This window comes from Urocampus carinirostris, chromosome 1 (genome assembly GCF_059441175.1).
Source record: "Urocampus carinirostris isolate Australia breed hairy pipefish chromosome 1, RoL_Ucar_1.0, whole genome shotgun sequence".
NCBI lineage: Eukaryota > Metazoa > Chordata > Actinopteri > Syngnathiformes > Syngnathidae > Urocampus > Urocampus carinirostris.
Window position 1 is genome coordinate 17176185 of NC_142349.1, and position 12237 is coordinate 17188421.

The window sequence follows — 12237 nt, forward strand, 5'->3', positions numbered from 1 at the left end:
ATAAACAGCGTATAATGTTGGGTGATAAGAAAGGTGAACTATGTGCAGTATTTTGTATGCATAGCAACAAAACAAATAATTATTAAGTGTTGGCAGATTCTTTAACAACTTTTCAATGAAGATCCTGTGGTGTGTATCCCTTCAAGTTTCTTTATTGGGGAAAATGGCATTCCTTTGGAGGTCATTGCTGGCAGTGTTTCTTCTGAAGAACTACAGACTAGGATAAAAAAAGTGCAGGAGGTAAGAGACCTGATTTATGTGATTCTTTATTTTCATATCTCACATTTTGTCCCTCTTTTTTTTAAAAAATATTTTGTAAATCATGTTTATCCATGTAGCTGAAGATTTCCATGTTTTAGATCAAAATAGCATTTATATACACAGCATATGACACTATACTGCAGGGTTCTCAACCTTTTTGAAGCTGAGAGCTACTTTTTGTTACTAATAAGCGCAAAGGGCTACCAGTTTGACATGCATTTCCAAAATAACTTATGTTATCACTATGTTATTACCAAGTTATTTCTTGGGAGCAGGGTTAAATAAACCCCGTCAACCACAAAAAATATTTTTATGAGAAAATCACAATGACCCAGCACTGGTAAACAGTATTTTCAGACTGTCCACGGGCTACTCATCTGTCCTTAAGGGGCTACTTCCTGCCTGTAGGCACCACGTTGGCGACCCCTGCTATGATGGATTGCTAAAGTAGTAGGGTGCACAATAAGTATTGGTCTGATATGTTATATCCTATGTTTGCTCAATGTGTTATCCTTTCTTTACATCAACATGTGTACATGCTACTATGAATGTAAATTTAAATGGTCTGCATTTATATAGTGCTTTTCAAGTCAATGAAGACCTCCCAAAGCGCTTTACAATGTGCTTCACACTTTTCCCTTTTACACACTGACTAACCGATAGTAGCGTCAGCCATGCAAGGCACCTACCTACCTGCTATCGGGGGCATTAGGGATTCAGTGTCTTGCCCAAAGACACTTCGACATATAACACGGGGGAGCCGGGATTTGAACCTGCGACCTCTTTATTCCAAGACGAGCGCTCCACCTCCTGATCCAATGCCTATGTGATTTTTTTTTATTGTTGCCAAGGAATTTTTTTTTTTTTTTTTTTGCGCAGCAGCACTTGTATGAATGTAGGATAGCTGTCAAAAGGGTGTACCGACAAGAGCTAAAAAGCTTACCCCTCAACTTTTTATTCATACCCGGCAAATGACAACTCGTACCTGTTAATGTATTCATTTGTGTTTAAAATGTTCCATGTGTGTGATTCAGAAATTCTAAGGTAGGTTGAAAGGTCAAATGCATCTTCAACCTACAATGAGAATGAATTATATGAAGAAAAATAAGCTCACACGTAATTAATTTTTTATTTTGAAATCTAACATTAATTTGTAGTCCGTGTTTAAACAAATCTATTTGAAACCAGACCCTATTATTAAAGATTTAGGAGGAAAAAAGCTCTTATAATATTTGGTATTATTTAAAAAATACACATACCGTACTTTCCGCACTATAGGCTCAATGTGTTATCCTTTCTTTACATCAACATGTGTACATGCTACTATGAATGTAAATTTAAATGGTCTGCATTTATATAGTGCTTTTCATCCCCGAGGTGCAGTAACCAGTTCAGGGTGTCCCCTGCCCACTGCCCGAAGATAGTTGGGATGGGCTTCAGCCCCCTTGCGACCCTACTGAGAATAAGCGCTCTAGATAATGGATGAATTGATGGATATTTTCTTGGTAGGCGCTGGTGTGGTGGCCTAACATGCAAGAATTCCATATAAAAAAGGTGTAGAGCAGACGTGTCCCAACTTCAGAAAGCGTGCCCGATTTTGTAAGCGTAAAATGAGTGAGAGCTGAATATTCAGCCTGGCATTCTTTATACAGTCTTTAATAAACCTTCCGTAAAGGTTTCGCAGTGCTTGTCAATCAGCTTCGCGACCTCGTAGCTCACCTTTTTAGCATTTTCATTTGACTTATGAAATAGCACCGTTGTGCCATTTAAACACCTTCCAGTTGATTTACCTTTTTCAGCATTTGTTTCCAGTCAGCTTGTTGTAATCCAACATGTTTAGTCTGGCAGTGCCTATTGATATCAAAGCCAGTCTCTTGGCAAATTAGGCTCACGTAGGTATTTCGCATTTTGGTGAAAAAATACTCCAATTCAACTTTCCTTTATTTAATTACAGTCGCCATGTCAGAAATGGGGTGGGCTACAATTCTCAAAGAATGCCAAGGGAGTGGGTGAAATGTAGATTTTTTTTCCTTGTTCAAATTGTTTTAAACTGCTGTCAACATTACTACTTTCCACATATTAGTAAGTAAGGACAGTATTTTTTTTTATCATGTGAACAAGCATCGGTTGGACTAAATGTGCTGTTTAGAAGAACGCCTGGATGCTTCCTCTGAAAAGAGACCAAGAAACCGATAGAATAAATTTACTATTATGAATTATTATGCTGAGCTTCATATCCACTTTATAACAAAATAGTGTATAAAATTGCACTAATGTAAAAATGTAAATGAAGAGTTTTTTTCCAAAACGTTATAAAACAACATATTTTGCAAGTATTTAATTTATATAATTAAAAATCATTTTTGGTTTCATTTTGAACACGATCAGCAAAAATTTACAAATCAAACTACAACCGTGTTAAACAGTCAGTTTCGGCTTATTTAAGACCTCAGTTCATCTACTACTACAATTCAATTTCATATTGGAGATAAACCAATTACTTGGAAAATTACTCAACAAGAATATTAACAGCATGACTATACTATTGTTTTACCCAGTGAATGTACGATCTGCTGACACGACATCACTATTAGCAATCTTACATGAGAGTGTTTTTTTTCAAGTTCGAGGAATCCTTCGACGATGACAGGATGTGAACTTTTGGCAGGCACGATTTGCACTGCACAATGATGTTCTTTCCTTTTTCTTCTTTGAAGATGAATTTAGACTTCATCTTCTACCCTGTAAATTCATTTTTCTCCATGCTTGTTGTTCTGCTAGGCCGCCTAAGCACTGCCAACATAGAAGGAATCGTTACTACTGTCGTCATAACGTAAAATCCCCGATGTCAAATAATAATAAAATAATGATGACGAAAAGCCAAAAACATTCAAGCCACAGCAATATAAACTATCCATCCATCTATTATCTGCACCGCTTTTCCTCAGTAGGGTCGCAGGGGCGCTGGAGCCCATCCCAGCCATCCTCAGGCAGTGGGCAGGGGACACCCCGAACTGGTTGCCAGCCAATCGCAGGGCACACAGGCACAGACAATTCGCTCGCTCATTCACACCTGGGGACAATTTGGACTGGCCAATTAACCTGACTTGCATGTCTTTGGAATGTGGGAGGAAACCGGAGTGCCCGGAGGAAACCCACGCAAGCACGGGGAGAACATACAAACTCCACACAGGAGGTTCGAGCTCATGACCTCAGAACTGTGCCGCACAAACGCTAACCACTGCTAAGCCGTGCTGCCAATATAAACTGATGAAATGAATAAAAGTGGTAATTAAATTAATAAAAGGGGCCAAAGACGGCATAACCTTGCACAAATTGTAATCCTGTTAAGTAACCCCCATGCTTGCATAATGTAAGTGTAATCCGAATACAGTGGAACCTCGGTTCTCGACCATAATCCGTTCCAGAACCCTGTGCGAAAACCGATTTGTTCAATCACCGAAATCGTTATTTTCCATTAAAAGTAATGTAAAATCGTTTTAATCCGTTCCAACATCCGGAATGTTTACCATGAACGTAAACATGAAGCTAACCCAGGCTAATCGTACGTTCGCGTTAGCGTAATCTTCCGTACGAAAGATTACGCTAACTTGAACGTGTAAAAATAAAAAATAAAGTATTATAAATAGGATCTCTTACCTTTGTGGTGGACAGTGGGGAGAGAAAAATCATCAAATGTTTTTCAACCTCTTCCAAAACTTGCGGCAGTTGCTTGCTTATAGCGCTAACTTCCTTAGCCGCATCACTCGATTTCACAGCCTCCTTATTCTTTACTATCGTACTGATAGTAGATTTAGCCATGCTGTACTCACTAGCAAGATCGGAAATTCGTACACCTCTTTCATATTTAGCTATTATGTCTTTCTTAAAGGCAATAGTTTTACGTACAACTTGTCTTTTTTCACCTTTCCTGCTTGCACCGACCTTCGGAGGCATAATTAGGGGCTAAAACACCCGTACGCCGCTCAGCATCGCACCCTAGCGTACCGGCGTTCGAACTCCGATTTTTTTGGCCGAACAGCGAAGCAAGAATTTTTCGAAAATTTTGGTCGAACACCGATTTGTCCGTACTGAGAGGCGTTCGAAAACTGAGGTTCCACTGCACTTTGTTTTTCCCTGTATTGTAATGGATTACAGTTACTTTTATTTTGTATCGTTTTACCGTGACCAGTTACTTCCCAACCCTGTCCACCACATCACCCATTCCTCAAAATGAATGCAGGTTTAAATTAACATTTCACTGCATGAATAAAGCTCAAACAAAACGACCGTTTTTCTCTTTTTGTTTTGTTTGCACCAACACACAATGAAACACTGTTTTCTTACTAAGTTTGTTTTTCACAAGTCTAACCTGTGGCTTGACAACAGCTCTTCCAAACCTGGTTCTTTTAGCATTGGGTGATGTTGCCTTAGGATTGTTATCAGTTTTTTCCAGGTGGTTAGGAAAGGTAGGTGCGCCCTCTGTTGGTTTCACTATGGTACTTGGAACTTTGTGTCTGTTTTCTGGCAAAGCTAATAGACCAGGGTTGGCGAACTCGCGGCTCGAGCCGTATGAGGCTCTTGGCCAATAAGAATGCGGCTCTTTGCCTCATCATATTTTCTACACAGTATTTTTTAAGCAATCAAAAACGTCCATATTCTCTTCAATTTAATTTGGATACGTCTTGGTTTAGGATTTTATGAACATTTTACGAAACGTTCGGGGTTAACCAGTTTAGATACAGATCATCTGAAAAACACGCAGAGTATAAATTAAAAGAGGTCAAACAATGAATTCTCCAGCTTAATTACACATTTATCCACTCTCTTGCCAAATTTAATTTTATTGGGAGATTTTAATATTCACATGGACAACCCCAACCTGCCACTCCCCAGAGACTTCACATCCTGCCTGGAGGGCCTCGGGATACACAGCCTTATTGACTTCCCCACCCACATTAAAGGCCACACATTGGACTTGGTCTGCTGCTCTGGCCTCTCTACTTCCAAGCCCACTGCCGACGTTTTTCCTGAATCTGATCATGTCCTCCTCACTTTTAACACCGTACTCTGTCTCTCTACTGTCAAAACCTCCCGTCTCATTTCTTTTCGTAATACCAAAAATATCAACATTGACACCCTCTGCTCCATTATTGACCGTTCCCCACCCCCAGAAGCTCTCTCAAGCCCGGATGACCTCACCACTCACTACAATGCCTGCCTCACAAATATTCTAAATTCTCTTGCCCCCCTGAAGACCAGGACTGCCTCATTCTCCACATCTGCCCCCTGGTTTACACCCGCTCTTAGGTCAATGAAATCAAAAAACCGCCAACTCGAGCGACTCTATAAGAAAACCGGCCTCACCATCCATAAGGACATGTACATTACCCATACTGCTAAATACAAGGACCAAATTGCACAAACCAAATCCAGCTACTACTCCGGCCTCATCCTTTCCAACGAAGGAAATTCAAGAACTCTCTTCTCTGTCATAAACAAAATCCTCCAGCCACCAAATTCTCTCCCCCTCCACCTGTACTCCACAGCAACCTGCAACTCCATAATGGAGTACTTCAATCACAAAATCCTTAAGATTCATCACCAACTCCATCAAAACCTGTCTGCTCCCTCCCCATCTGAATTTCCTTCTTGTCACTTCTTCTCCAGTTTTGCTCCACCCACGACTGCTGAATTATCCAACCTCATACTCAAATCCAAGCCCACCACTTGCCAGCTCGATCCCCTCCCTTCATCCCTTGTTAAATCCTGCCTCCCTTCCCTGCTTCCTCTCATATCTGCCATTATCCACTCCTCACTCTCTTCTGGTATTGTCCCATCACTTTTCAAAACCGCTGCTGTTACCCCTACGCTGAAAAAACATGGTGCTGACCCCAACAACTTTGACAACCTCCGCCCCATCTCCAACCTTCCATTTATTTCAAAAATCCTTGAAAAAACTGTTGCTGCTCAACTCCACTCGCACCTGTCCCTCCACTCTCTCTATGAGCCCTTTCAGTCCGGTTTCCGCCCCCGCCACAGCACAGAGACTGCCCTAATCCGTATTGTAAATGATCTCATAGCATCTGACTCTGGTTTAGTCTCCATCCTCATCCTCCTAGACTTGAGTGCCGCCTTCGACACAATCTCTCACCCTATCCTCCTCAATAGACTCTCCTCCATTGGTCTCACCCATACTCCCCTCAGTTGGTTCCATTCCTACCTCACTGGCCGCACTCAGTTTGTCCAGCTGAAATCCTTCACCTCAAAGCCCTCCCTAGTCACCACAGGTGTTCCCCAGGGATCTGTCTTAGGTCCTCTTCTCTTCATCGTCTACCTCTTGCCTCTTGGTCATATCCTCCGCAAATTTAATATCCACTTTCACTGCTTTGCTGATGACACCCAACTCTACCTCTCCTGCAAACCAAACTCCATACTCCCACCTCCCTCCCTCACCTCTTGCCTTTCCGAACTCAAAACATGGTTCACAACAAACTTTCTTAAATTAAATGCCAATAAAACAGAATCCCTCCTTCTTGGCACCAAATCCACTTTATCCAAAGTAAACAATTTCTCTCTCAACATCGACAGCTCCTTAGTGTCCCCCTACCCCCAGGTCAAGAGTCTGGGTGTCATCCTGGATAGCATGCTTACCTTCCACTCACATATCAACACCATCACCCGCACTGCTTATTTCCACCTCCGCAATATTACCAGACTCCGCCCTTCCCTCACCCCCCCACCACTGCTATTCTCGTCCACAGTCTTGTCACATCCCACCTTGACTACTGCAATGCTCTCCTTTTCGGCCTTCCTCAAAAGTCCCTCCATAAAATTCAGCTGGTTCAAAACGCCTCTGCTCGCATCATCACAAAAACATCTTCCCAGCAGCACATCACCCCCGTTCTCCAACAGCTACACTGGCTTCCTATTCAGCATCGCATCAGCTACAAATTGATCCTATATACATATATGGCCATTCACAACCTGGCTTCTCCTTACCTGTCCGACCTTCTCCAGGTGCACGTCCCCACTCGCTCCCTCAGATCCTCGTCCTCCCTCCGACTGTCAGTGCCCCCTGCCCATCTGAGCACCATGGGAGCCAGAGCCTTCAGTTGCGCTGCTCCCAAGCTTTGGAACAATCTACCTCCGGACCTCCAAAACTGCACACCTCTCTCCACTTTTAAGTCCCGTCTAAAAACACACCTGTTCAGGACTGCTTACAACACATAGCTTCTCCATTTCCTATGTTTTTATGATTTTATGTCTTGTTTTTATTTATTATTTCGCTTACAACTTTTTAAATTGTATGTTTTTCCATTGTCTGTAAAGTGTCCTTGGGTGGCCTGAAAGGCGCTTTTAAATAAAATGCATTATTATTATTATTAAACGAAAAGCAAAGTTTCAGCAGATTGAAAGGTGGAATGCACTCTGTTTCAGTGAAATTAAAATATCATTAAAGTGAGTCCAAATTTGGCTAATTTTTGTGCTTTTTATATATACAGTATTTTGTTTCTTTTTTTGTCTCCCGAAATGAACTTAATTATTAGTCTTTATGTTTACCGTTATAGAGCCCTTTCTATGTAAACAAGTGTCACATAGCCAAGCTAGGCACTAATTGTTGAGGCAGAATTGTTGTCAGTTTATAGCAGCCCATTGACACAAAAATATCATAGGTAGAGAGAAACAGCGCAAAATAGCTCAAAGTATGTGCTAGCAGCAAGGTACAGGCTTTATTTTATTCACCAAAGGCTAAAAAAAACCCCTCTAAATTGGCCTTGAAAGCGCTTGAAAAGTGCTTGAATTTGGCCATGAAAAAAGGTTTACAAACCCTGTAAAGTATTTGTTTGCTTTCTGTCTGTTTTTACGACCCTCTCCAAATCATGAGGATGGATTTTTTTAAATGCTGCCATTTTGAAATATCCTTGTTGGTCAACTTTCTGCTGCCTTTGGGCGTTCACAACCTTTCGTCATAATGAAACCTGCCTATACTGTAAGCATGGCTGTGACGGAGGATAGAAAAATCAAATCAGAGCAAAGTGTTTCTAAAACATGGATGTACATTAAGTACATAGTTTTACGTATTGATTGTTAAACTAACATTATGAGTACTGATACCTTAAAACAAACATTAAAAAAATAATTCCTGTACTTGGTATCAGTATTAATCAGTCACCAAAGTGAAACTTCAACAATAGTGCTTGTTTTCATTACTCTCATTGAAAATGAAAAAAAGTTATCAGTTGTGTGTTTTGGCAGTAAAGTTTGTAAATCTGTTTGGAATTTTACAGATGCATCCTAAAATTATTGGAATCAATATGGTGTCACAAGAGAACGCTGCCAGTATGATGACGAGTGAAACACATTCTGCAAATGCTACATTCGCAGCTTCTTCAGTGCCCTTCACACCATCAGAAGATTTCAAGAGGCCCATTGGAGTGAAGGACTTAAAACAGGGAATGGAAACTAAAAGTAAGAATGTTAAGAAAGATAATTTTAAACTGCGTTGGGTGGTTTACTTTAAGAATTTAATCTGATACAGTTACTAGTTACCTCATAAAAAATGTCCTAAACCGTAATCCGAATACCATGATATTGCGGTAATGAACTTGATTACTTTCAATTACTTTTGGATTACTCTAATACCAAATATGCTAAACAAAGACAAAATAAACATAATATATATTACTACATTTTGTTTAAGATAAACGATGTTACCTTTAAGTGTAATATTTGACCACAAGCTGGTACTGTTGTCTAGCGCAAACAAAAAAAAAGTGCCACAGCATGCAGCAAGACAGCAGCCAAACATGGCGCCAAGTTTAAGTAATGTAAAAAATTTAAAAAGATAAAATAAAAATTCTCGACCTATGAAATACGGATGTGACAAATGTTTTTCCCATCTGCTCGATATTTCTCACTACTAATGAACATCCAGATGTAGCAGATGAGCAGTGAATAAGTCATTTCCAAACATATAATTCATGGTATTGGCATTGTCACCTACTGGCAAAAATAGACTCATGATATTTAGTTAGACATGGGGTATCCAACATTGAGCCCATTAATGACAGCTGAGTTGCGTGTCCCCAGACCTCACGAGTATTGGGCCATTGTGATTTTTCAAATTAGTAAAGAAAAATATCTCTCAGCTTAAAAACTTTCGGAAACCCTGACTCAGACATTTCTGTGGGTTAAGTGGGTTGACCTCATATTTTCTTGAAGAGTGTTTAGTCATTCATGAGGTCACGTCACCAATTTTTATCAAAGAACACTGCTGCCGTGGGAATACCATCTTTGCTGGGGGGAAACAAAATCGCCAGTTTTTAGGGCCTTAGGATTCACGATATCTTGATTTATAATTTCTTATTTAATGCAAATTTTCCTCACCCCTGCCACCAGTCTTTTCATGAACAAATACGTGTCCGTACAATGTCACTGGGTAGTGGGAATGTAGTGGAGCAGAAATTAAAAAAAAAAATGGCAGTCCTTGGGGGCTTTTAAACACTTGGGATGATAAAAAAATGGCTCTTGTAAGATGGTCCCTACTTTGCTGCCCTTTGTACATGTATGTTTTGCAACGAACAATTGTTTGTTGTTTTAGGGGCGGCAGTAGCTCAGGAGGTAGAGCGATCGTTTTAGGATTAAGGGATCCCAGTTCGAATCCCGGCTTGTCCTTGGGTAAGACACTGAAACCCCAATAAGCCTTACATGGCTGCACAGATCACGGCCGCTATTGGGAAATGTGAAGCACAATGTAAAGCGCTTTGGGAAGTCATTGACTTGAAAAGCGCTATATAAATGCAGATCATTTCATTTCATTTATACTCCCATTACAGTGACCGCACCTCAGTTGCACATTCCCACTTCATCGTCCTCTGAGCAAGTGCAAAGGAAATAGTTAATTTAAACTATGATTTTATATTGACCTAACATGATTACGTCAGTAAACTGTAGTAAACAGTAGGTAAACCCAGTAAACATTTGACAAGGAAGACAAAAATGCGATACTATTATACACTATTAACAATGACTAGTCAAACGAATAATGTGCAGCTGTCAGATGAGGTGTCGAAAAAAAACAAGAGCGCTATTTAGAGAAACTTAAGATAGCATTAGCAGGGCTAGTTATCGACTCATACAGTCTTCCTCCTGACATTTTCACAGATTTTATTGAATCTTCCAGTCTGCCTGACTTGAGTCCGCACAATCTGTACCACTATATTCTAAATGGAGTATCCCCATACACCGGTGCTGATCTAAAAGCTTATAAAAGTTTGGATGCTCTCTACTTCTTCGTAGCTGAAAATTGCACCCCTCGTGGTAAAATTTCCCTTTCGCGCAAACATTACTAAAACGACTTTGTATCTAATTGTTTGCGGAATGTAGTAGTACAGTAAAGCATATTGTATAGTAATCACTTTATATCATGTTGAAAATATTTACTTTGGCAAAATGACGCTTTATCGTCTGAACATTGGCGCCCCTTTTCATCCTTTAATAATTTGACAGTTCATTTTGCATGACAAGTTTTATGTTAGAGCACATGACAGTTTTCAATACATATATTTGGAAGATTTCTGTTTTTAATCGCTCGTTAATCCAATAGAAGAAGCTCGTTTACGTAGTGAGAAATAGCAACAGTGAGAAACTAACGTAAATGGTTAACACTAGTTAACTTATTATATTAAGTGTCTTGGATGTGACTCATTCCTACTTAACATAAAATTGCTCGGAAATACACCAAACTTACCTTGGAAAAATAGTTCGCTACAAATCCTGAAATACTCGAGGGCTGCCCGTCTTGTGCCAAGGCACAACAGCAGTCCCTCCGTTAAATTGCAGATAAACACCCCCCTCTTCTGTCTTCATCAAAAGGGATACAATAAAATCCCAAATTGGGTTTAGAACCTTGCTGGTTAGCACAGGCCACAACACAGCAATGAATCACTGTCATAAAACGTTGTTCATTCTTCTGTTGTGGTTATTGGTACAGTGAAACCTCAGTTCTCGACCATAATCCGTTCCATTTCTTTGTACGAAAACCGATTTGTACGATCACCGAAGTCGTTTTTTCCCATTAAAAGTAATGTTAAATTGTTTTAATCCGTTCCAACACCCTAAAACCACGAAAGTAAACATGAAGCTAACCCAGGCTAATCGTACGTTCGCGTTAGCGTAATCTTCCGTACGAAAGATTACGCTAACATGAACGTGTAAAAATAAAAAAATCAGGTCGTCTACACGTCATTTAGCACCCGGGTCTCCACAACAAGTGGTGAGCAGTTAAAGGATAAAGAAAATAATTAGGAGTAGGATTTCTTACCTTGGCGGTTGTCTGCAGAAGCCATGCTGTATTCCTGAAAGAAGGGAAACTCGCACACCTTCTTCATATTTTGCTATTATTTCTTTCTTAAATGCAATAGTTGTACGCACTACTCCTCTTTTTTCACCTGTAGCAACTTTGCTGCTTGCACCAACCTTCTTCCGAGGCATAATTAGGAGTTAAAACACTCCCTTCACCGCTTTTGAAAAACGAAAGCAGAGAGGAGTGCGCGTTGCCGTGACAACAGTTCTTCATGAGGGGTTGGGGCAAACGACACTCGTACGCCGCTCAGCATCGCCCCTAGCGTACCGGCGTTCGAACTCCGATTTTTTTTTTAACGAAAAGCGAAGCAAGAATTTCTCAATTTTTGGTCGAGAGTCGATTTGTTCAAACTGAGAGGCGTTCAAAAACCGAGGTTCCACTGTATTTGTTTCAACTCAAGTGCTGTACCCTAGGATGCTACTTGCCATCCGTCCAATAAAAAAGTGGGAGGTGGGGATCGAATTTAATGGCATTTAGTGCCAAAGTTGTCAAGAATCTCTCTGCATCTGAGACCAGTTAAAAAGTTTAAGGGAGGAGCAGCATGCTACAGTTATTGTAAGGGGTCTAGCATGAGATTCTTTTGTTTTGTTTTGTTTTTTTATCAAAAA

At 40.3% G+C, this 12237-nt stretch overlaps 2 protein-coding genes across 5 annotated transcripts in view; both read left to right on the forward strand.

Moving 5' to 3' along the window:
• stat5a (signal transducer and activator of transcription 5a) overlaps positions 1-12237 on the forward strand; it is a 192627-nt gene that overhangs the window by 66933 nt on the left and 113457 nt on the right. The gene's annotated exons all lie outside the window — the stretch shown is intronic.
• The window catches only part of ubxn4 (UBX domain protein 4), a 36335-nt gene that overhangs the window by 12212 nt on the left and 11886 nt on the right, over positions 1-12237 (forward strand). The window contains exons 3-4 of one of the 2 annotated variants that reach the window (XM_088329088.1): positions 147-240; positions 8553-8733. In XM_088329088.1, coding sequence (XP_088185214.1) covers positions 147-240; positions 8553-8733 — 275 coding nt within the window. Of the gene's footprint in view, positions 1-121; positions 241-8552; positions 8734-12237 lie in introns of both variants that reach the window. The other variant, XM_088329079.1, reaches the window with a different exon arrangement.